General features: G+C 51.3%; 1 protein-coding gene across 1 annotated transcript in view; it reads right to left on the bottom strand.

The window, feature by feature from the left end:
* The window catches only part of ADGRD1 (adhesion G protein-coupled receptor D1), an 84,063-nt gene extending 70,590 nt beyond the window's left edge, over positions 1-13,473 (bottom strand). The window contains exons 1-3 of the mRNA XM_049620643.1: positions 12,136-13,473; positions 12,007-12,043; positions 2,407-2,490 (exon numbers count right to left, since the gene is read on the bottom strand). Coding sequence (XP_049476600.1) covers positions 2,407-2,490; positions 12,007-12,043; positions 12,136-12,201 — 187 coding nt within the window. The 5' untranslated portion in view covers positions 12,202-13,473. The remainder of the gene's footprint in view (positions 1-2,406; positions 2,491-12,006; positions 12,044-12,135) is intronic.
* Positions 13,474-25,919: the final 12,446 nt, after the last annotated feature.

Raw genomic sequence — 25,919 nt, 5'->3', positions numbered from 1 at the left:
TGTTCTTGGGTATATGTTCTTGGCTATGTGTTCTTGGTTATGTGTTCTTGGGTATGTATTCTTGGCTACATGTTCTTGGGTATACATTCTTGGCTACGTGTTCTTGTGTGTGCGTTCTTGGCTATGTGTTCTTGGGTATGTGTTCTTGGCTATATGTTCTTGGGTATATGCTTGTCTGCTGGCCAAGACAAAATGAATTCATATAGAACCAAATCAAATTGACGTCTAAACTCATTGCAGATGCAAACCAAACAAAACAGGGAACAGAAGTTACAAGTGCTCACCTACAGTTGCAGAGAAATTTGAGTAGGCAGAGTCATTGGTACGAACAAAGGTAGAATTATGGGAAGGAAGCACAGTGAGGTTGTGGGTTCGCAACACTAGGTAGGACAACAAGAAAAAAGCACAACAGATGAGTGACACGAATGACAAACGGAACCGGCATACCTCTCAACTTGACGTGCACCGAGAATCGGTCCTTCGCCCAGCAAGCACCTTGGATTTTGTCTCCGGGCCTCACACCTCCCTCCCGCCCCCTGCCCCCACTCCCCATGTACTGGGCAGCGTCATGGCCAGCGCCCTGGCCTGCCAGGGCATGACTGCTGCTGGCTTTCGCCACAGACGTGGGCTCCAGTGTGCTGTGTGCAACCCCCTGAGACACCTAGTTGAGAGATACGAAACTGAGCCCGGCAATAAAACAGCCTTAACACAAGGATCATGGTGGTGACGTCACAACTGGTGAGGTAGAAACACAGCATGAAGACAATGGCACGATATTACGACAAATGGACCGAACAACAGAGGGTTCAGCGACAGATACGAGCAGCGTGACCACCAGACGGCTTCCAAAGCCACTCGGCCGTCCCCGGCAGCAAAATGTGCTGACGGGTCCTGTTTCCCCCTGTTTCTTAAGAAGCCTGTGATCACGTTGAAACGAGACCGCAGAGCATCGTGACGTGAAGAATGGTCTGGGGAAGCATCGGCAAGACGTCACCATCCGGCTGTTCGGGGCAAACAGGAACACACAGAATCTCAGGGAAATTAACACCCTGGCCCCAGTGTAATTGTGTCTCCATGATCGCACTGCTTGGTGAGAATTCCTCGCCGGTGAAGGAGTTCAAGATGCCCAAAGTTACTGATTTGGTCACAACAATGAGGTGTGTTGAGACATTAGGAGAGAGATATAGTTATCATTTGAAATAACTGCTAAAATGTTGGTCTCTGTGACCCGGACGATGAATTATGTCAACAGTGAACTTCCACTTTTCACAGGCTTTGAAATAAAGGGCCTGAGAAATAAAATGAGATAATGATGGGGTGGGGGTGGAGTGCAGTTTATTTTAACCTGAGCTGCTCATATAATGACTTCCCAGGGACTTATCCCTGCAGCGCAGACTGTTTGGAGAGAAAGCAGAGCAGCAGTGTGTTCTCTGCTGGGTGCCCAGAGGCAGTCTTGCACAGGTGGGTCCTTCCACCCCCAGCGGATCCGCCCAGGCTCCAGCTAGAACGCCTCTCAATTTGCAAATGTGAGGGAAACGTTTTAGAATCTCTGGTGGCAATTTATGGCAGCACGTTAAGTCAGGGGATCAGGAAAAGGCCAGTGTGCGGGTCTGGAAAGTGCAATAATCAGCAGTGTGTGGGCATGTGCTAGACTGGTTGCCCAGTAAACCCCTTGCCGTACACATCAGCCGTTTGACATAATCAAGAACGATAAGGAAATAAAATTTTTAATGTAAAAATCCAAGCCACTCAAAACTTCTACTGGGAAGAAGTTTCTTGCTGGAACGGAATAAAGAGCTCGGACACATCTGGGGTTTCTCCTTACGGCAAATGTCTGAATTGAGTCAGATAGAGACTTCATTTTCCATGGACTCAGAGACCACGGGAGCATCTTAAGTGATGTTCGGTCTGTTCGAGGGAGATGCTGGTGACATGTGCGGAAGCTGATGGTAGGTGGGGGTACCTTTGTGAATGAAACGGTGACCCCACGAACACACGTGTTAGTCCCAGCACTCAGCTCAAATGGACCCCTGTTTTGGCAGACATGCAGATGAGGCCAGTTTTATCTAGAAAACACACATCTAGACCCCTACGTGTGATTGATGCACCATCTGAAGCTTCGAGCTTCCAACCACGGCTTTGTTTTATGGTTACTGGGGAAAACACACACACGTTAATAAGAGTTTGAACCTTAAGCTCTGTCCTTCAATGACAAAAATATATAAAAGTTCTAGTAAAATACTTTGGGTTAACGATGATTGGGGGGATCTCCAGAACGTGTGTTCATCGCCACTGGCCTGGCCTCCCAGCGGAAGCTGTCCTTGTCTGCCTCCCCCGATGGCCCTACGTGGAGCCCCTCCACCCCCCGTCCCTGCGGCCTCAGGTACCCTCACCACCCGCGTCTACCTCCAGTCGTGTCTTGAAGTTCGTGGATCCCGTCCACAGTTTCCAGCGGCCAGTAATGGGAAGCAGAAGCCAAGACCTCAAACCCTTAGGGGAAGAAAAGAATAAAGATGTTAAATCATCATTAGGAGGCAAGAAATGCTTTCCTTCTATGTCATGAATGGAGGGAAGAGGAACTGTATCACAGGGACTATGGGATTCATTAAAAAGGCATTTGCATACATTCAACACACTCCTGGTTTTAAAAAGAAGTCTTTTTTTTTTTTTAACGTTTATTTATTTTTGAGACAGAGAGAGACAGAGCATGAACGGGGGAGGGGCAGAGAGAGAGGGAGACACAGAATCGAAGCAGGCTCCAGGCTCTGAGCCGTCAGCCCAGAGCCCGACGCGGGGCTCGAACTCACGGACCGCGAGATCGTGACCCGGGCCGAGGTCGGAAGCTCAACCGACTGAGCCACCCAGGCGCCCCTTAAAAAGAAGTCTTAAGGGGCGCCTGGGTGGCTCAGTCGGTTGAGCATCCAACCTCGGTTCAGGTCACGGTCTCACGGTCCGTGGGTTCGAGCCCCGCGTCGGGCTCTGGGCTGACGGCTCAGAGCCTGGAGCCTGCTTCGTATTCTGTGTCTCCCTCTCTCTCTGCCCTTCCCCCACTCTCACTTTGTCTCACTCTGTCTCTCAAAAATAAATAAATGTAAAAAAAAAAATAAACAATAAAAAAAATAAAAGAACTCTTAAAATACAGAAATCGGCTCCTGGGTGGCTCAGTCAGTTAAGCGTCCGACCTCGGCTCAGGTCATGGTCTCACGGTTCGTGGGTTCGAGCCCCGAGTCGGGCTCTGTGCTGACAGCTCGGAGCCTGGAGCCTGCTTCAGATTCTGTGTCTCCCTCTCTCTCTGCCCCTCCCCTGCTCACACTCTGTCTCTCGCTCCCTCTCTCTCTCAAAAATAAATCAACATTAAATATATATACACAGAAATTGGTGACCATCTCCTCGACATGAGAAAGCGTGATAAGTACAAATGAGCAGACACCTCTGAACCTCTGAAGGGACTAACAGCCACCAGGCTTAGTGGGGCCCCACAAGGAGCGTGTCCGTTAGGCAGTCAGGAGAAAGACAAGAATGGCCGTTATCCCACTATTGTTTTATATTGTTTTGTGATACCTAGCTGATGCAACCAGGCGAGAGAAAGCAATCAGGTTAAAATGATTTAAAAAGAGGAGGACACCAACAGCAATATTGTCGACATCATGTAAGGCTCTCGACAAACACCTCCTCAGTTCATTGTAACAACGAAGGCAAGGTAATTGTATCATTAGCCTATTTGTGGAGACGAGGGGTCGGTGCTTCCGCAGAAGTCGCCCGGCCGGCTGGTTTGGCGTGCGATGCTCCCTCCCAGTCTCCCTGAGACGGATCCCAGTCTTTCTCTTCTCATCCTGCTTCCCGCATAGTAACAATTAACCACTTCAGAATTTCCTTTGTGACCCTTGTACTTTGAGTGGACATGATTTTGTGCAGACAGATTGTGCCTGCCTGCTCATCCCACTTAATGCCACGTGAACGACTTCATTTATTTGCTTCTATCCCGGCTCCCTGGTGGGGTCTGGGTAACAGTCCCTCTGCGAAGGCGGGGCGCACCCCCAGGCACCCAGCCCCTCACCTGGCTCCAATCTGCTCCTGGACCAGCTCTCTGTGGTTAGTTCCCAGAAGGGGAAAGGATGGTCCAGGGGACCAACTAACAGTCATCTGCTCCAAGTGTCTGCCAGACCATAGACAAGAAAAATGAATAAAGGAGTCTTTGCGTTATTCATCGTAAAACTATTTTTAAAGAGGAGATAACACGATCCTTATTTTCAAATGAGGTGTGACTGTTCACGAAAAAACGAAACGCCATTACGAATAAGAAGAGAATTTGGTGAGTGAAACAGTCTTACACGTAAGGAAAGATCTGAGTAGGGAGGTTTATACGGACGTGACAGGCGAAGAGTCGATAAATAGCGTCCCTGTGTTCCAACGCTAACGCTAACACAAGGCGGGAGAAAAGTTCTCATTTGTAAATGCAGCCGACAGAAAGAAGACGTTGAGGTCCAAAAGAGTAAGAATTGTACAAAATTCTCACAAAGAAAACAATAAAATAATACCAAGGGATGTACAAGAACCCTTGAATAAACAAAGAATTTAACCTATTTGTGGAAAAGAAAACTCAAAATCATAAAACTATCAACCAACCCTCTAATTAATACATAAATATGAGGAAATCTGTTGTAAACATGCTGAGAGATTTTGTGTGAGAGAAATCTCATTATGGGGCTTATCTAGAAAACTAAACAAGCAAAAATAACCAACAAAACCTGCCAGGAGCGGGGCAGCGAAGGACGGTGGGGGGCCAGCGCTCGCACACAGTTAGGACCTGTTGTAAAGACACAGTTCTAAAGAGAATTTGGCAACCGCACATGAATAGAAAGTTCCATGGAAAAGACCCATAAATATCCCCAAGCACATGTGAAACCTTAGTTTATGATAAAAGTGCTATTTTAAACCAGAAGAGGAATACTCAACAGAAGGTTTTACAGCCAGTTAGCCACCTACAAAAAAACTCAAGATCCCTAACTCACTCCTTACCATCTCAATTTCCAGAAGGATCAAACTATAAATGTAATTATTAAAAAAAATAAAAATGAAAACTTCTGAGAAAACCAGGTAATGAATTTGATTATGTGGATTTTTAAAATATCCCTACGTAAGGGGCGCCTGGGTGGTTCAGTCGATTGGACGTCCGACTTGGGCTCAGGTCATGATCTCACAGTTTGTGAGTTCGAGCCCCACGTCGGACTCTGTGCTGACAGCTCAGAGCCTGGAGCCTGCTTCAGATTCTGTGTCTCCCCCTCTCTCTGCCCCTCCCCTGCTCATGCTCTCTCTCTCAAAAATAACAAACATTAAATTTTTTTTTAATTTCCATATGTAAAAATAAATCAAGCTAAATTGAACAGGAGAATGATGTTTATGTAATACATAGGACAGAAATGTACCGATGTCTTTTTAAAGAACTGTATGAAATGCATTGTATTCATTAAAATGCTTACTATTAAGAAAATTTAAGCCAACAGAACACTGGGGCAATGGACATAAAACAGGCAGTTCAAAGGAAAGGAAATGCAAATTATTTTAAATATATGAAAAGATGTCGCTCATAATTTTTAGAGGCATGTTAAAACGACAGTGAGCCACCCTGTCCCAGCCCACCCGGCTGACTGACAAACAGACCATTAGATGTACTCAGTCAGCAAGTTCACTGTGCTTTTGGTGGAAGTTACAGCCTTTCCGGAGAGCAATACGGCAATAGCTATACAAATTTTAAGTGCACTTTGATCTAGTAATTCTGCTCCTAGGAGTTTACTCTAGAGACAGATTCACACACGGGATCAAAGAGCTATGTACGAGGACATTTCTTGCAGATATACATATATCTCAAAAGCGTGGGAAGAGGCTTCATGCTCATCAGCAGAAGGGCTGTAATCTGTACGGAACATCTACGTAATAGACAAGGGTGTCACTAGGAGAAGTGACCAGGCTGGGACATATGTGTCGATGGGAAATGTTCCTCAAGCTATACTGTTAAAAAAAAAAAAAAATCAACTTGAGAGAAAAATGTGATACTATCAACTATTTGTGGAAAACCCAGCTGTCCCACCAGCAAGGAGGGAGGGAAGGAGAGACAGAGAGAGAGAGAGAGAGAGATTTTGCATGGATACTATGGGTACCCTTAGAAACTGATAGCAGTATTTTAGGGGTGAGGAAAATGAGGAACACTGGACGTGAGATGTAAGAGGGAGATTTCTGTTCCTTTTTATTTCTGTTCTAGTCAAATGTTGGGACGTGTATTCCTTTAAAAACTTCCAAAATTCGGAGACCTGTGGCTTCCGCCGATGTCCCCTGGCAACGACGCGACTCTAACAATGCAATATGGAGGCTCAGAAATGCAAAAGTCAAAACTACCCATTTCTGTTTCTGCCAAACTCCCCCCACCCCAAAACGTAGGATATTCATTTTGGAGAGGGGAAACATCGCTGGCTTGTTAGTCAATTCATCTGGGGTGGGGCGGGGGCGGGGGAGGACCAGAAAAGGAAACCGCGGCCGTAGCGCAAAGGGCAGGTGCGACAGATTCTTCACAACCCACGTCTTCAGAACATAAACCCCGTGGATGACAGATCCTTCCCTGGCATCCCCGTGTACAAACGGCCACCACCCGCTCTGGGCAGAGGGGCTGACGGAGTGAAGCGACGGTGGTCTTGTTCACACAGAAAGACCCCCTAAGCTAGCAAGAGGCCGTGGGAGAAGGGGGCTTGGGGTCCGCAGAGGGCCTGCTGTCCTCCGTCGCCGTGCTTCAGACGAGGGCAAAGCCCCACTGCGTCGTCGCCCCTGGCGTCTTATAACCAGCAGACTGGAAGTCTGCGCTGGAGGGTTTGCGAGCTGTCATGTGCGCGGGGGCCCGAGGGTCACCCACCCGGCGGGCTGCCTAATTCCGCAACAGGTGCTGGAAACAGGTGTCGGCTGCGGGTCTTGGGAGGGAGGGAGGGAGGGAGGGCTGCGGTCCACTGGGAAACGTGTGTCCCGAGGACGAGAGCCGCTCCGGGGCGGGAGGTCTGTGAACTCTTAGGGAGGTTAGAGACCCAGATTTCGCAGATTTTTTTGGAAATCTCCCCAAATTTTAATATTAGCAATTAAGGTGGTTATTTTGGGGAGCCTGGGGGGGGGGCTCAGTCGGGGGCGTCCAACTCTTGATTTCAGCTCAGGTTGTGATCTCACGGTTCGTGGGTTGGAGCTGACAGTTGACAGCGTGGAGCCTGCTTGGGATTCTCTCTCCCTCCCCACTCTCTCTCTCCCTCTCAAATTAATAAACTTTAAAGAAAAAAAGAAAATTAAATTTTTTAAAAAAGTGGTTATCTTAATTAAAACATTGCATGGTGCTGATAAGACGTACCCAAGAACTGAATTCAACAGGAAGGTTCCCCTTTACACCCTAGGGCGTAAACAACCCACAGCCCTAAAAGTGTCATCAAAACAAGAAAATCTCATTCTTTTGGGAATAAGACACTCTGGGGCTGACATCTCTGAGTTACATGAGCACCTGCTTTCCACCAGATGAACCTCATTAAAACTGTGTGTCCAGTTAGACACGACAGTAAGTCCAGGGATACGGTGGCTCATTATGGGACTTCTGACACGCCCCGGCCCTAAATAAGAGAGGGAGAGAGAGAGAGAGAGAGAGAGAGAGAGAGAGAGAGAGAACCTTTCATTCTTCCTCTTCAGTTTCTCTCCCAGGTGCCGAACGTCTAGCCCTGCCCCAGGACTTGTTCTTGGCGTCACTGAGCAGAAGCCCCAATCCCTCAAAGCTGTGCGGGCAAGTACCCGCCCAGAGTCCCACTGGGGCCCCCGACGGCCGCCCTCCGACTCCTTATTGCTTTGCCTGTGGAACTTACTATTAGTCGAGTATTTTTGTTTGTTGTCTGTCTCCTGTGTCTGAGTCTCACGTGCAGACACCGTGTTCTACGCGTACCACGTTCTCACGGCTAAAACAGGGTGTGTGTGCCTGTGTGCCTGTGTAATCCAGATTTTTGCATTTGGATCCTCCCCAAGATTGTAATCTTAGCAAATAACTTTTTAAGAACTATATAGGCAGAATGCATGATGAAATGCAATAATGAATAAACGAATGGATAAACATAGAAAGAACATATATATATATATGTAATTACGAAAATATATATACCCCCCATCTCTATTTGTCAAATTTCCATTTACTCAATAGGTTACAAACATTATTTTTTTAATTCCATCATAAACACCTTTTTTGCACCAGGAAGATGAATGATAGTTTCTGCTGTGACCTAGCGATTCTGACTGTCCCTTGCAGCCACATGACACCGTGATGGTGACACACATTAACTCAACATATTTCAGGGACTCTTTTGAAATATATACAAGTATCGGGTCATTATGTTGTATGGCTAAACTAAGATAATATTATATGTCAATGATACCTCAATAAAAAATATATAAAGGGAACAAACTATTGATTTGCACAGAAAAAAAAATAAAACCTAGTACGTAACTCCAGGGAATTATAATCACTATAATCATCTGCTCTGGCTTCCCAGACCTCTAAATAGGGCCGGTGAGGTAAGGTACCCAGCCTCCAGAGCTGGGCGGGAACCAGCCGCTCTGTGTCCCCAGGGCCAGGAAATTCGGGATACGGGAGATTTTTAAGGTCCCTTTTCCTCATTACAAAAGTTATCTGTGAAAGGCACGCTGGTAAATGTTGCATAAATGCCCTGCCATTTCTTGGCTGGTGCCATTGATGGATTTAGATTCATCAACCATCACGCTTCTTAGCACTGTCCTCGGCCAGGAAGGACTCGCGAGCCAGCGAGGACTCGGTGGCCAGAGGAAAAATTTCAGATGCGGGAGGCCCGGTTTCCCCTCTCTGGGCCTCACTGTCACCAGCCGTAAATGGGGACGTGGGCCGGACAGCCTCCGGGTTCCGCTCAATGGCAGCACGCTGTCATCTCTCCAAAATGACAGTCCGCGGCCACAGATAGACACAGATAATACGAAGGCTCAAAATGATTGCAAGTTGCCTTTCGGTTATTTACACAACCGAACACCTATGGACACGGTAGAGATAGGGAGCTGCCTGGGCGGGTGCGGGCACACGGGGCAGATGACCGAGCACCTGGGAGCTGAAATCTGGCGCCAGCTGTCTTCGCTGACTCGGCTCTCTCATGACCGACCGACAGCACAGAGGGTGCCTACTGCACGCGAGGCAGTGTGCTAGGTCCCCACAAGACAGGGAGGGCTCACTAGTCCTGATTAGACCATAAAAAGAAAAGTCTGGGGGCGCCTGGGTGGCTCAGTCGGTTGAGCGTCCAACTTCAGCTCGGGTCATGATCTCATGGTTTGTGAGTTCAAGCCCCGCGTCAGGCTCTGTGCTGACAGATGGGAGCCTGAAACCTGCTTTGGATTCTGTGTCTCCATCTCTCTCTGCCCCTCCCCTGCTCACGCTCTGTCTGTCTCTCTGTCTCTCTGTCTCTCTCTCTCTCTCAAAAATAAATAAACATCAAAAAAATTTTTTGAGTAAATAAATAAAAGAAAAAGAAAAGTCTGGTGTGGTCTGTGGTGCAAACAGGCCGGGGCTCAGAAGACCAGGCTCCGGGCAGGCTGGGGACCCTCCCGGAGACTCACCTAAAGTCCTGTGCACACCTCCCGCCCTGCACCCACCACGCTCCTGTCGTCCCCAAATAGTCTCCTTACGTGTCCGGCCCCGCAGTGAGTTCCTGAGGTCACCACTGCCTTCTTAGCCCTGCAGACCTCGGCCACACCACCCGCTCTCTCTGGGTGTCCGTCCGCAGGAGGGCAGAGAGGCCGCCTCAGAGGACCCTTCTGAGCACCGCACAAGGTTCACATCCAAGATTTTTACATTCCTGCTCAGACTTCCGGAGAAGAAAATGCTACAATTGACACAGCTGTCCCCGTAGGGGTGGAGATTTAGGTTGTTTGCAAAGGTTTGCCCTCTAGGAACAGGCTCGGGCCTGTGTTCTGTGTCCTGAGTGAGTGGACGCCCTTGAGAGGTGCAGGGGACGGGCTTTCCCTCTGGGGCTGCTCCCGGGACCCTGCAGGCCTGGGCCCAGAAGCAGGAGGGGGGGGGGGGCCTCCCGGCGAAGGCGCCGCACAGTCAGCTGGGGGCCAGGCTTTTCTGCGGGAAAACGGGGTTGAGCCGAGCACGGGATGTAGGGAGAGAGACAGAGACACCGAGAGACAGAGAGAGATAGACACAGACACGGAAAGAGAGACAGACACAGAAACAGAGCCAGAGAGATAGAGACAGACACACAGAAAGAGGGACAGAGACATAGGTATGTGGAGAGAGACCGAGAGAGTGAGAGACATACAAAGAGACAGAGACACAGAGAGATAGAGACAGAGACAGGGAAGGACAGACAGAGACAGAGAGACACAGGCAGACAGACAGATGGAGGCAGACAGACACAGGAAGAAGGGGGGATAAGGCGGAGGAAGACAGCACAAGCAGCAGGGTTTCGTCCACAAGCAAACCCCCGTGTGATTCTTGCAAAGAAGGGGCGAGCAGAGCAGGAGAGACCCCGAGACGCGGGAGGTGAGACGAGAAGGGAAGCCGTGGGCGTGGACGTCGGTGAGATGGCCGAGCACCTTGGCTCCGCACGCGGGCTTGCGTGGTCACCGCCCTGCTCTGCAGCGTCCCCTCGTCTGCACACCTGTCATCTCCCTGTGGCACTAGTTGGAGAAGAACCAGGTCGGTTCCGCCCGGAGTTAGGGCGTGAGAGGGACCCTGTCTCCATGTGGAGCAGAGACTGATTCAAACCCTCCTTGCAGGGGAGGGTCAAGGGTCCAGGTGCACGCGTGTGCATGTGTGTGGGTGTGTGTGCACGCGTGTGCATGTGTGTGCACAGGCATGGGTGTGGGCAGGTGGGGGGGGGTGTGTGCACGGGTGTGGACGTATGTGGATGGGCCTGGACACGTGCACACGTGTGGATCCATGCATGGACGTGACGTGGCCAAGACTCAATCTGGAAACTTTCCCCCAGCTTCCTCTCCCACCGCCGCACCTCCCGTCACGTCCGGAGAACCAGCAGGAACCCCAGTGGGAAGGGGGCGAGGGGAGAGCCTCGGGGCGGACACGCGTGCCCTCCACTGAGATGCCCGAGCCACAGAGCCCCGTTTTCCTTCCGCGAGCGTTCTGGTGGGGGAAGGGGAGCACGGGGAAATTCACGGCCTTCACACCTTTTCCAACGGAAGAGTGAACTTGGACGTTTGGGTGCAAGAGAAATGGCGGCACCCCGTCCGCGGACACGGGAGGTCCAGGCGGACACCGGCCCGGCTGCATCACCCACGAGGGAGACGCTGCAGCCGCGCGGGGATGCCAGCGGTGCCCGTAGGGGCCGCGCTGCTGGTGACAGTGGCTGGAAGGAGCCAGGCGGCCCCCCCTCAGCTCCGAGTCGGAGGCGGGCTCACCAGTGGGTCAGGCGTCGTTCACACGGCTCTCGAGCAAGGTCTCGGGGACCTCGACGGGCTCCCCTCGACCACGCGCAGGCGGCCGCTGGGGTTCCTGCCGCTCACCAGGCCCCTGCCTTGCACGGGCCTGCACCTGCCACGCGACCGCACCACCCGGGGACCACACCTCGGTCAGCTTGCAGACCGAGGACGCACCGCGGCCCAAGCACAGTGAGCCCCAGCTGGGACGGTGACAGAAAGGACAGAGCCCTGCCGGCCCCGGGGAGTCTGCATGAAGATACACGGCACAAGTTAGGGCGGCAGCCAAGACTCCATCATAAGATGGCAACGGCCACGGGCCAGAGGCCTCTGGGCGGCCGCCGCGGCCGGCGACGGCGAGGTCTGGTGTCAGGATGAGCAGGGCGCCAGGAGACGGAGGGCAGGGCAGCCGGCCGGGGACGGGGGGCCCGCGGGAGGGCCGCCCTCCGCTGGCCACGGAGACGCGCAGCCGAAGCGCGCGGGGACCTCGGCGCCCGGGGGCCAGCGGACGGCGGTGAGCAGGGAGGGAGAGCGTCCCCTTACCTGGATGGGCCACTGACCTGGAGTAGACTGTCCGCACCTGCACACAAAGATCACACCGTGAGACGTTCGGGACAGCCTCCGGCACAGGGGGCTCGTCCAGGCGCCCAGAGAGCCGCCCAGAGACGTTACCTGAAAATCGCAATAAAACAGCAGCAGCCAGGGGTGCCCCCAGCACAGACACAGCAGCTTCCTCATGGCTTCTCGGAGGCTGAAAGGCGATCCGAGTGCAATTCCTGAGCGTCCGTGACAACGTGTGCTCCCTAACTTTCACTTCCCTGGGAAAGGGACATTTTCACAGGGTCCGGAAAGCAAGAAATCTGGTTCTCTTTAGCGCGTGAAACGCAGCCGTCCCGAAGAGCCGGCGGCTGTTTTCCTCCTCGTCCCCAAACCTGAGCGTTCTCAGCGATCGGCGCCCTTCCAGGACGGTCCCCAACTGGCCGCAGCTCACAGAGCCCCGCGGGGCCGTCCGTGTTTGCTTTCCTTTCCGGAGTCTTTGTCTGTCTGCAGCCAGGCTGGCAGTCGGACCCTCGGACCCTCGTCTCTCACCTGGACGCGGGCGGAGCTGGACGGCTCCGAAGGTCGTCCCCGAGCTCCCGCCCGCCCCGCTGCCCAGCTCCCGCTCTGACTCAGGCTGACGCCCCGTCCGGCCCCAGCTCTGGGTGGAGAGGGAATGATGTCAGGCTCTCTCCTCAAACTTCGTTCTGCTTCTCTATTTATACTCCTGGCTGCTGCGTCCTTCCTGGGTCCTAACACCAGTCCGTCCAGAACAGCCGGCCGACCGGACAGGCACGCGTGTCCGCGGCGACCGGGTGCTGCCTGCCAGCGCCCTCAAAAGCAGAGCAAACGTTCATAAACGGAAAACGGACCGCGAGCCGTAAGCCCTGCGTCGAGCCGAGCCTTGTTTGCCCGAAGGAAGGAGGCGATTCGAGGATGGAAAGAGGAAATCAACCACACCCGCGTGCCCCCAGATAAGCGCGACCACGGTTCTCTCTTTAACCCTTTTAGAGGCGCGGGAAAGGCACGGGGTCGTTTACAGGGCACGCGGCGGACCTACGCCGTCCCCCACGGGTCGTGTTCTCCGTGCGGCAACAGAGGCAGACCCTCGCCCGTCCTGCGCCTCGACCTGCTCAAGACCAGAAGTTTACCCAATCTACCCCAAATCCGCGCTCACACGCAGACGGTTAGTCTCCGCCGTAATTTGCTGGTGACTTGACCAGTGCTTCCCGCCGTGGGCCGTCTCGGCGCCTGCTGGCTGTGTGTTCTTAGGCAAGTCACTGAACCTCTCTGTGTTGCAGAGTCCCTGTCTCTGCGATGGAGGCGGCGGCCCCTCCCCCGCCAGGGTTGTAATGAGACAGGAGGCGATGCGTGCAAGGCTCCTGACGCCGTGTGAAGGAAACACGTAGCGCTCCATAAATGCTCACCATGTTTTGCAAGGAAAAAGTGTCGCTCGATAACCGCCGGCTGTGATTATTATTATAAAGTAGGCAAGAACACCCAGCAAATGTCAGAAAATTGTACTGTGCCCCGAGCCCTGACTACAAATGGAATAACGTCCTGATTCCCAGCACTTCCTGAAGTCTTCCCAAGGGTTCTCCTTCCTGGGCGACCTCTCCCGTCTCCCCGGCCGAACAAAGCCAGCACCTTCCTGTTTTAACCGTGGATGTGGCATCGGATCACGGAGGCACCCACCGCGACCGTGGGAATGAAAACTGGACAGGAAGCAAATTAAGCGGCCCCCCCCCCCCCCCAGGCATCTACACTCACCCGCGGACTGGCTTTTGATCTGAACCCCAGAGCACAGCTCGTGCTAACTCACATCGCCTGCCCCTCCCACGTGTCCTTCCCGTGTGGAGACGAGCCTGCTCTCAATGAGGGCGGCGTTTCCGGGGTGTGCAGATTTGGGCAGGGGCGCGTCACTGTGAGTGCCTGTGCTCACCTCCCTCAGGCCGTCCCCAGACAGCGGCCTGCCCCGGGGCTCCCTCCCCGAAGCGCTCCCTGCCTCTGCCTCCTTCTGTCTTCTGTCCCCACCGCATTGCCATGTCTCTCCCCACCGAGACACAAGCCCCCCGGGAGTGGGGACATTCTTCTGTCTTGTTGGGTCCATATCCTCAGCCCGAGAACAGGGCTCAGTACCGTCCCCTGGTTCTACCGAGCCGTCATCACTGACGTGCCACGTGGTGTGAGTTCCGGGCGCACAGCGTGCCGCTTTGACTCACATACACCGTGAAACGATGACCACGATTCAGTCACCATCCATCTCACAGAGACGCGCAGGAAAAAGGAAAAGAGGGGCGCCTGGGGGGCTCAGTCGGTCGAGCGTCCGGCTCTTGATTTCGGCTCAGGTCATGATCCTAAGGTTGTGAGATCGAGCCCTGCGTCGGGCTCCGCCCTCAGCATGGAGACTGCTTAAGACTTTGTCTCTCCCTCTGTCCCTGCCCCATCCCCACTTGCGCTCTCTCGCTCTCTCTCTCTCTCTCAAAATAAAGAAAAGAAAGAGAATCAGTGTTTTCTTCCTTGTCCTGAGAACCCTTGGGATCCACTCCCCACGATGTTCCCGTAAGCACAGGGCGGCGGTCAGCGCGCTGAGCGTGGGTCTCCCGCCCTTACCTCACGGCGGCACGTCCGGACCTTCTCGGCACCTTCTTCCACTCCGCACCCTCTGCCTCGGGTGACCTCACACCTGATCTCCGCTTCTGTGAGTCTGGTGCTTTGTTCTGTTCTGTTCTGAGTCCACGGGTGAGATCATACGGCATCTGCCTCTTTTCTGACTTATTTCACTCAGCACAGCGCCCCCCAGCTTCACCCATGTGGTCGCAGATGGCAGGACCGTCCTCCTCATGGCTGAGCCACCCTGCGTTGCGCAGAAACGCCACATCTCCCGTATCCAGTCACCCCCGACGGACGCCGGTTGGCTCCGAGTCTCGGCCGTCGAGATATATCAGGACTTGATAGGTGCTCAAAATTCAGTACCTTCTGAATGTGTGCACGTGTGTTTCGCCTAAAGGAGAAAAGCTCTGTCGTGCTTTGGGAAGTGTGCACCAGGCTTGTATTGAGGTAGGTGTTACTTAAGCGTTTTAAACGGACTGTAGTATCACTATATTCAGAATCTAAACAGCTGTACTAGTAGAACATGGTAGAATGGGCTTGGCAGGGGCTGGGGGGGGGGGGGGGGGGCGGTCACAAGACGAGGGGGGTCTGGGGCGCCTGGGGGGCTCAGTCGATTCAACGTCCGACTCTTGCTTTGGGCTCAGGTCACGATCTCACGGTTCATGGGTTCAAGCCCCACGCTAGGTTCTGTGCTAACAGCACCACGCCTGCTTGGGATTCTCTCTCTCTCTCTCTCTCTCTCTGTCTCAAAATAAATAATAAATAAACTTAAAAAAAAAAACCAAGATGAGCAAGGTCTGAAGACCTAATGTGTAACGCGGTGACTGCCGTTGAGAACACCAGGTGGTAGAACTGAAATTGGCTGAGAGAATAAAACTCAAAAAACTCGTAAAACCCAAAAAACACATAAATAAAGAAAGAAACAAAGAAGTCAGGTGTGAGGTGAGGGATGTGTTAACTAACTCCCTTGTGGGAACCCCTCCATATATCTATTATCTCTATAGCATGTATCAAATGATCACACCGCGCGTACTTTAAATATAACAATCTTATTTATTGATTATACCTCAACAAAGCTGAAAAGGAAAAAAAAAAGAAAGTGACCCTAAATCCTCATTTGGCTCTAAATTCACTAAGCGTTTCCAGGGATGAAGCAAAGCGCGAAGCCGGCTGAACGGGGCGACGTCACTGGGTGACTTACACATGGGTGGCAGGTTCCAAGTGGACACTGTCCTTGTGCCCCACAGGGGACAGCTTGGGGCCTCGTGAGGAGCACGGGGAGCCGCCCAGACTCGGGACATCTGGCGGTTGTTGGGGCCACAGGTTCTTTTTTTTTTTAATGTTTATTTATTTTTGAGGTGGGGGGCGGGGGCAGGGAGAGAGGGAGACGCAGAACCCGAAGCAGGCTCCAGGCTCCGAGCCGTCAGCACAGAGCCCGACGCGGGGTTTGAACCCATAGACAGCGAGATCGTGACTTGAGCCAAAGTCGGACGCCCAACCGACCGAGCCCCCAGGCCCCCCGAGACCACAGGCCCTAACGCCCATGCTCATCTCCCCGAACAGCACCTCCCCCTGCCACACCGCCTCCCTTCCAGCAGCCATTCTCCGGGGGCCGGCGTGGCCTCTCCCACTCAGCCGATGGACATCTAGGGGGGCCCACGGGCCACAGGCATCGGCACGCAGAACTGGGGGTGCTTAGTGAGCACCGCTGACCAGAGGGTCGGGGCCTGCGGGTAAACAGCCCCTCCCCTTCCCTCCGGCAGCTCAAGAACCTTGAACTGACCTCCCCTCCCCCCTGCTTACTCCCCCCCCACCTCCTCTCCTGCCTGCTTACTCTCCCCTGTGACCACCCCATGACCTCCTCTCCTGTCTGCTGACTCCCCCCATGACGTCCCCTCCTGCCTGCTTACTCCCCCCCCACCTCCCCTCCTGCCTGCTTACTCCCCCCTGTGACCATCCCATGACCTCCCTCCTGTCTGTTTACCCACCCCGTGACCCCCCTGTGACCCCCCTCCTGCCTGCTTACTCCCCCCTCTTACCTCCCCTCCTGCCTGCTTACTCCCCCCTGTAACCCCCCTATGACCTCCCCTCCTGCCTGCTTACTCCCCCCTCAGGACCACCCCTCATGTCTGCTTACCCATCCCATGACCCCCCCATGACGTCCCCTCCTGCCTGCTTACTCCCCCCACCCCACCCCCGACCTCCCCTCCTGCCTGCTTACTCCCCCCTGTGACCACCCCATGACCTCCCCTCCTGTCTGCTTACCCACCCCGTGACCACCCTGTGACCTCCCCTCCTGTGTGCTTACTCCCCCGCAGGACCCCCCCTCCTACCTGCTTACTCCCCACTCTGACCTCCCCTCCTGCCTGCTTACTCCCCGCTGTGACCCCCCCATGACATTCCCTCCTGCCTGCTCACTCCCCCCCACCTCCCCTCCTGCCTGCTTACTCCCCCCTGTAACCCCCCTGTGACCCCCCTCCTGCCTGCTTACTCCCCCCTGTGACCCCCCTGTGACCTCCCCTCCTGCCTGCTTATCCGCCCCCCCCCACCACCACGCTGACGTCTTTGCTTGCAGAGAACCAGGGATGAGACCTCCCAGCAGGTACATCGGTCCCATGGGTCATGGGCATCTGGAGTCGTGACGGCCCTAAACCTTCACACAGGGCTCTGCCTGGACGCACAGGTGTGAACTTGTGGGGGTAAAGAAACTGCTTAGTTGGTGAGGACTGGTTCCAGCAGGTGGCTGTGCAGCAGATACTGCAAACTGCCCTTCTTCTCCTCCTTCCTGTCTATGCAGAACCCCCAGAGTACTTGGTAGAGGAAACTCCACTAAAAAGGATCGCCCCCCACAGACGGCAACGCTCTCAGGGGAGACGCTCACCGTCACCCACCGCCAGGAGGTGCGGATCAAAACCCCGCGCCGTCCCCCACTCCTGTCAGGACGGCTAAAATCAACAACCCAAGAAACAACAGGCGCTGGTGAGGTGAGGCTCTCGGGCACTGTTGGGAACACAAAGTGGTGCGGACCCTTGGGGAACAGCACGAGGGCTCCTCAGAAAGTTAAAAATAGAGCTAACCTGAGACGCCGCAATTCCACCGCTAGGTATTTACCCAAAGAACACACAAATACTAATCCGAAGGGATACAAGCATCCCTGTGTTTACTGCAGCATTATTTACAATAGCCAGATTATGGAAACAACTAAGTGTCCATGGACTGACCAATTGAGAAAGAAGAAATTACACACACACACACACACACACACACACACGGACACTGGAATATTACTCAGCCATAAAAAGAACAACATTTTGCCGTTCACAATGACAAGGATGCAGCTCGGGAGTATAATGCTAAGCAAAAACAGTCAGAGAAACACAAATACCATAGGATTTCAGTCATATGTGGAATTTAAGACAAAAAACAAAGGAGCAAAGGGAAAAAAGAGAGATTCAGGGTGGGGCGCCTGGGTGGCTCAGCCTGTTAAGCGTCCAGCTTGGGCTCAGGTCATGATCTCATGGTTCGTGGGTTCGAGCTCCGTGTCGGGCTCTGCGCTGACAGCTCGGGGCCTGGAGCCTGCTCCTGATTGTGTGTCTCTCTCTCTCTGCCCCTTCCCCCGCTCACTCTCCTGCTCTCTCTCAAAAAATGAATAAACATTTAAAAAGTTAAAAAAAAAAGAGAGAGAGAGAGACAAACCAAGAACCAAACTCTTAACCACAGAGAACACACTGATGGTCACCAGAGTCGGTGGGGAGGGGATGGGGGGAACCACAGGCGGGGGAGGGGATGAAGTGGGGGGGAAAGGTGATGGGGATTGAGGCGTGCACTTGGGATGAGCACCGGGTGATCTATGGAACCGTACAATCACTATGTTATATGTCTGAAACTAATAGAACGTGGTATGTTAACTACACTGGAATTAAAATAAAAACTTTAAAAATTTTTAATAAATAAATAAAGGGAGATTTGGAGGCTGGGAGAAAAAAGGATGGCTTCCCTCCCAGCCAGGGTGGCCATGTGACCACACACGACAAGACACGGATGGAAGCATCTGGCACGGGCTTCTGAGGAAACGCTTTGAAAGGCCAGTCCCTTTGGATCTTTGCTCTTCCTGAAGGCTCTTGACCTTGACCCCTCTTTCTGGCTGGAGCGCGCAAGTGCTAAGTAGGAGGGCAGTGGCTCTCGGGCTGTCACGGGAATGGAGACCACATGCTTTTTGTCCTAGGACGTAGAAGGCTGGAAAGAGCATCACCCTCCACAAGAGCAGGCCCCGAATCTACAAAATGGTCACCTTTTTAAAAAATGTTTAATGCTTTTTTATTTTTGAGAGAGACAGAGCACAAGCAGGGGAGGGGCAGAGAGAGCGGGAGACACAGAATCCAAAGCAGGCTCCAGGCTCCGAGCTGTCAGCACAGAGCGCGGCACGGGGCTTGAACTCACGGACCGCGAGATCATGACCTGAGCCGAAGTCAGACGCTCAACCCACTGAGCCACACAAACGCCCCAAGATTTTGCTTTTATATCTGATTTTTAGGAGTTTGATGATCATGTGCCTTGGCAGGGGGTTGTGAAGGATTCATCTTGTTTGGGATTGTCTGAACTTCTTGGGTCTGTAACAATGTATTTAATTATTTCTGAACACTCTTGACCATTTTCCCTTCGAACATTTTTTTGTCTCCTTGTCACGCTCTACTTCTGGAATTTCAGTTAGACAAGTGTTAGATTATTTGATATTGTGACGTTGCTCCTTCATGCCCTGTTTTTTTAATTATTCTCTTAGTTTTCATTTTGTGCGCCAGCCTGGGTAAGTGTAAGGGGCCTACGGTACGTTCACCGGCCCTTCCCCTGCTCGTCGTCTTCTGACGAGCTCAGAGGGTGCTTGCTCTGTGACCCATTCTGTTTTCAGCGGCACCATTTCTGCTTGAAATATGTATCGCTTCCCGCAACTGCCACCTCTCTGCAAAAGTTTCTCATTCGCCCCTGAGGGTTGTCCTCCTTTTCCACTGGAGCACTGAGCATGGTGGGTGCAGCCAGATCAAATCCTCTGTCTCCTGTTGTGGTCGCTCTGTCTCCTGATGGGGGGGTCGGCTTTCCCTTCTTGTCGTGTGCGTCCTTCTTTTAGAACGAATGCCGGGCGTCACGCGTGAGACCATGGAGACTGAGGCACTTGGTATTCACGCTGGTAGCATTTTCTGCTGAGCCCTTAGTGCGTGTGTGGTCATGCACGCACGTGGGTGTGCACGTTTGTGTACGTAGGCACGCACGCATCTATGTGCACACCACACGCATGTATATGCATGTGTATTTGTGGGTGGGTGTGCACGTGCACGTGTTTGCACGCACACATGCAAGAGTGCATTGCACAATAGGTATGCATGTGCGCGTGTGTGCACAACTGTGTGCACGTATGACTGTGCGCGTCACAGTTTGTATATACGTGCACAGGTGTGTGCACATGGATGTGTGTGCACGTGTGCATATGTGCGTGCATGTGCACACACGTGTAGGTGTGTATGCATACGTGTGCATGTGTTAGGTCCATCTAGTCCGGAGCGGGGCTGGGTTTGGGCTCTGGGCCGTGTCACCGTCGGTGCACGACTGGCCAGGTCCCCGCAGCACAGCCTTGCTCTGGGCTGGGCCTCAGTTTGGCAGAGGGGGTCTCCGTGTTCCCGCTCCAACTCAGCTCCAGGCCTTCCTCGTGTGCCGGGACATCAGACCGTGTGTCCTCGAGCCCTGGCCTCTGCCACAACCAGGGTGCTGCTGCTTGCTAGCCTGGTATCGGGGGGGGGGGGCGGTGCAGCAGTTCTGTTTTCCGGGCCCCGTGCTTCCATGTCTGGGGGCTCCTGGGATCTGTCCTTCTCCAGCTGCAGAGACTTCCCCCTCCCCGCCATGCCCCAGGGGTGCAGCATTGGCTGTCCTTCCCCCAGAGACGTCGGGACTTTGTCTCCTGGGCAGAAGGGTGGAGGCAGGCGTCCTGCCCGGGCACGGAGGCGGCCGCTCACTTGCGCACATGTGCCCCTCTGAGAGGCGCCTCCCGTCTTTCCCCCAGTGCCTGCCGGGTCCCGGAGAAGGGCCTGAGGGGGGTGCGTGTTCCCCTCCGTGCACAGCTGCCCAGGCTCCGGCCCTCATGCCAGCCTGCGCCCGACCTCTCCAAGCCCGTCACCAGTCTTCCTCTGCATTCTTCACATCCACGGGGGCTCCGTTTTCCTCCTGCACCCTGCCACGTGCCAGCCAACGCTCATGTCCCTTCTTCGGGGGGGGACATGATTTTGAGCTGGGCAACTTCCCCAAATCCCTGCTCACTAGTGGGGTTCAAGAAAAGTGACGATCTGGGGTGCCTGGTGGCTCAGTCGGTTAAGCGTCGGACTGGGCTCAGGTTATGATCTCACGGTTCATGAGTTCAAGCCCCGCGTCGGGCTCTGTGCTGACAGCTCGGAGTCTGGAGCCTGCTTTGGATTCTGTGTCTCCCTCTCTTTCTCTCTGTGCCCCTCCCCCGCTTTCTCTCTCTGTCTCTCTCTCTCTCAAAAATAAATAAACAATAAAAATCATTGAATTTTACATTTAAAAAAAGTGAAGTTTATGGTACGTCAGTTATATCTCAATAAAAACATGAAAGAAATAAACATTTTTCAGCTGACCACAAACTGGGAGACTCCATTGCCAGCCGACCAGTAATACAAGAAACATAAAAGAATTCTTTGGGCAGAATATCATGACCTTAGACAAACAGGGATCTGCATGAAGAAACGAAGATATCCAGAAATGGTTACAGCTGATGTGACTAGGAAAGATATTTTTACTTATTTTTGATTGCTGCAAAAAGGAAATCATCTAATGGGAAAAGAGTAGAATGTGCTGTGGGCTGGTAGCATATGTAAAAGTAACATGTAGGAAAAAATCACAAAGGATGGGAGGGAGGAGGTGGGAGTATACAGCTGTGAGGTATGTATACCACACCAGAAGCGGTATACTATTATGGAGTGTAGTATGTGATGATTTTTTTTAATGTTTTTATTTATTTTTGAGACAGAGAGAGACAGAGCATGAGCGGGGGAGGGGCAGAGAGAGAGGGAGACACAGAATCCGAAGCAGGCTCCAGGCTCCGAGCCGTCAGCACAGAGCCCGACACGGGGCCCGAACTCACAGACTGCGAGATCGTGACCTGAGGCCGAAGTTGGACGCTTAACGGACTGAGCCACGCAGCCACCCAGGCGCCCCTAGTGTGTGATGCTTTAAATACACATATATTATGACAGCCACTGAAAAGCCATTTAATAACCCTCAGGGCAACCAGTGGAAAAAAAGGTTACAGAGGTACAAGTAATAAGCTAGTAATAAGGCATAAATGGAATCCTAACAAATTCTGAATTAAGTTGAAGGCAGCAACAAAAGGATAAAAGAAGAACAAAGAACAGATAAATAGAAAATAGTTGGCAAAAATGGCAGATTTAATACCAATCACATCAATCATTGCGTGGAATTTAGATGATCTGAACACCCCAAATAATAGAGATCCCCAGACTGGATAAAGACCCAAATATATACTGTCCACAAGAAACACATTTTAAGAAACACATTTTTTTTATTTTAGAGAGAAAGAGAGAGAGAGAGAGAGAGAGAGAGAGAGAGAGAGCATGAGCAGGGCACAAGGGCGGAGGGAGAAAGGGAATCCCAAACAGGCTCCACACTCAGCGCAGAGCTCAACGTGGGGCTCAGTCCCACAACCCTGGGGTCATGACCTGAGTCGGACACTCAACAGACTGAGCCCCCCAGGCGCCCCAAGAAACACGTTTTAAATATAAACACCTAGCTAGGTTAAAAAGTAAAAGGAGACAGGAAAACTCTATCTTGCGAACGCTGAATAAAAGGAAACTAGAATAGCCATGTTATCAGAGTAGACTGCAGAACAAGGGCTATTTATTTTCAGGGTGAAGACAATCATTATAGAAGGACCATGGGATGAATTCAGCGACAGGGCATATATATCTAACAGAAGAATCAGCAAAATACACAGTAGAAAACCAGCTATAATCGAAAGGAGAAACAGACCAGCCCACAGCTGCATTCAGAGACTCTTCTCAGTAATCAATAAAATAAGTAGACGGAAAATCACTAAGGATACAGAAGACCTGACCAACATTTTTAACCTAATTGGCTTAATGACGTTTATAAAACACTCAACAACAGAGAAATGAAATCCTTTTCGAGCGCACATAAAACATTCGCCAAAATAAATGATATTCTGATCCATAAAAGAACCTCAAAAAATATGAATGATCAAAAGCATATAAAGTATGTTCTCTAATCATAATAGAATTAAACAGAAACCCAAATGAGAGAAAGAAATCTGGGTTTAAGGTGATGAAACGTCCTACAATTAGATTATAGTGATAATTACGTGACTCTGTTCATTAAAAAACACTGAATTGTACAATTTAAATGGACATACTTTATAGTATATAAACTACCTGAATGAACAAGTGAGTTTACCAAGGTCGCACAAGAAATACTTCCAACATAAAAAATCTATTGAATTGGATAGGCGAGCAATGAATGATTGGAAATTAAAATATGAAAAATGTAATTTGTAATAGCACCCAAATGAAATAGGTATAAATCTAACAAAATAGGTGCAAAGAGCACCTACATAATTGGAAAGATGTACTGCACTCTCAGGTTGGATGACAGAGTATGTGTAAAATGTCAATCCTCCCCCAAATGACCCCACTCAAATCCCACGAGGATCTCTGATAGAAATCGACACACTAATTCTAAAATGTACACGGAGAGGCAAAGAAGCTGGAATGGCTATCAAACTATTTTGAAAAATACGTACAAAGTTGAACACTTCTGTACTGATGTCAAGACTTTCTATAAAGCTGCCGGTCGTCGACAGAGCGTGAAACCAACGAAAAGACTGTGCAGGCGAAACAGAAGAGAGAACGCAGAAATAGACCCACACCCACCCTGCCCGTGGAGCTCCAACAGAAGTGCAAGGGATCATGATAGAGAAAGGGTAGTCTTTTCAACACGTGGATCAGAGCAACTGGATGTCCACATGCAAGAAAAAAAGACACTCTGAACATAAGGGAAGGGAAACAAAAACAATATAAAAACAGGGAGGGGGACAAAACAGAAGAGACTCATAAATATGGAGAACAAACTGAGGGTTGCTGGAGGGGTTGGGGGGGATGGGCTAAATGGGTAAGGGGCACGAAGGAATCTACTCCTGAAATCATTGTTGTACTATATGCTAACTAATTTGGATGTAAATCTTAAAAAATTAAAAATAAAATTAAAAAAAAAGACACTCGACCCATCCCCCGCACCGTGACAAAATCATAGTCCCAAACATAGAATCTAAAAGTGTAAAACTTCTAGAGGAAAACATAGGGAGAAATCTCTGTGGCCTCGAGTGAGGCGAAGACTTACTTAGAAAAGACACAGAAAGTACAAACCATACGAGAAAAAAATGAGACATTCTTCAGATTTAAAACCTAAGCACTTCAAGAGACAGCGGTAAGAAAAAGAACAAAAGACTGAAAGAAAATATCTGCGAAACGTGTCTCTTGATGAAAGTCACTCAAACCTCAATAAGACAAAAACCCGACAAAAATCGGGTAAAGGATCTTGAGGACACAATTCACCAAAAAAGATGCATTGATGGAAATTAGCACATGACAAGGTGCTCCACAGCTTTAGCCTGGGATGGAAATGTGAATTAAAACCAGCAGGAGATACTGCTGTGCCCCTATTAGACGAGCGGAAAGCCCCAAGACCAAGTCCAAGTGCTGGTGGTAAAACAGAGGTAAAACATCTCGCCCTCTGCTACATTACTGTCAAGAATGGCTCAGCCCCTTGCAATACGGCTTTGCAGTCTCACAAAAACCTAAATGTATCCCTCCATACGACCCAGCAATCACACTCGCAGGTACTTCCCTGAGACATGAAACGCACAGGTTCACGCAAAAGCCCGTATGCACATGTTCACGGAAGCTTTCCTCATTATCTCCGAACGGCAGAAGCAACCCAGATGTCCTTCCCCTGTGAATGAATGGATCAGTAGACTATGGCATATCCAGAAATTAGAGTACGATACAGCTTTTCTAAAAAGGGAAACATACTGATACCCACAACAGCATCAAACTCAAATTTATTATCCCCGGTGAAAACAAGCCACCCAGAAGTCTGCAAGCCGTAGGAGTTCATTTACACGGCGTTCTCGGAAAGACAAACCAGACGCAGAACACCGGTCAGTGGGTATTAGCGGTGGTGGGCGTGGAAAGAGATGTTAACTATGAAAGGGCACGAGGGGAATCTGGGGGGTGTTGAACCTTCTCTATCTTGTCGCCATGGTGGTTACATGACTCTACGTGTTTGCCAAGATTCATAGACCTGTACTCTGAAACAGGTGATTTCTTTTCTGTGTGTGAATTACATCTAAATAAACTTGTCTAAAAATCCTGTAGGCTGAGAAGAGCCTAAGGTTAGAAGGAGCTTGGGTCCTTGGTGATGTCATGGGGCTGCCATCCTCTCTGTTCGGCTGAGCCATCGGAGTGTACTTTTCTGTCATGTGCGCTGGAAAATAATCTCTAACCGATACATACAGTTGACATGCCGATGTGGACCTCATCTTGACCATTCACCTAAGATAATTCCTCAGTCCCCAGTGAGTTTTCTGCTTTGTCTCTGGACTCAGCTGCTTAAACAGTCATGGGGTACCTGCCCGCAAGTCCATTTCATTAACAGATGGGATCTTAAGTGACAGTGAAGCGTTAAGTAATCATCATCTGTCATTGCCACCGCCGTCATCACATGAGCAATTAGCATATCATCCAGCAAACGATATAGTTCGCCATTAAGGAGTGAAATCAGCTGCAGAGAAAAAGACAATCAATTATCTTGCACCTTTTAGGAAATCATGCTGAACCACTGCAGCAAAACTAGCAATTAATTCTTTACTCACTGTCTTGGTGAATAACAATGTCAAGCTCCATAGAAACCTTCAAAAATGGTGCTGCATTTCAAGAGGTTCGTTCCCGGGAGAGCCTCTCCCGACAGATACCAAATACTGAATTTCTTTTTTTTTCTTTTTAATTTTTTTTTTAATGTTTATTTATTTTGGACAGAGACAGAGAGACAGAGCATGAGCGGGGGAGGGGCAGAGAGAGAGGGAGACACAGAATCCGAAGCAGGCTCCAGGTTCCAAGCTGTCAGCACAGAGCCCGACGTGGGGCTTGAACTCAAGAGCCGGGAGATCATGACCTGAGCCGAAGTCAGATGCTTAACCGACTGAGCCACCCAGG

Source organism: Panthera uncia (genome assembly GCF_023721935.1).
Source record: "Panthera uncia isolate 11264 chromosome D3 unlocalized genomic scaffold, Puncia_PCG_1.0 HiC_scaffold_9, whole genome shotgun sequence".
In the NCBI taxonomy this organism is placed as follows: Eukaryota; Metazoa; Chordata; class Mammalia; order Carnivora; family Felidae; genus Panthera; species Panthera uncia.
Note: the sequence above shows the minus strand (reverse complement) of the source record. Positions and strands in the feature narration are given on the sequence as shown.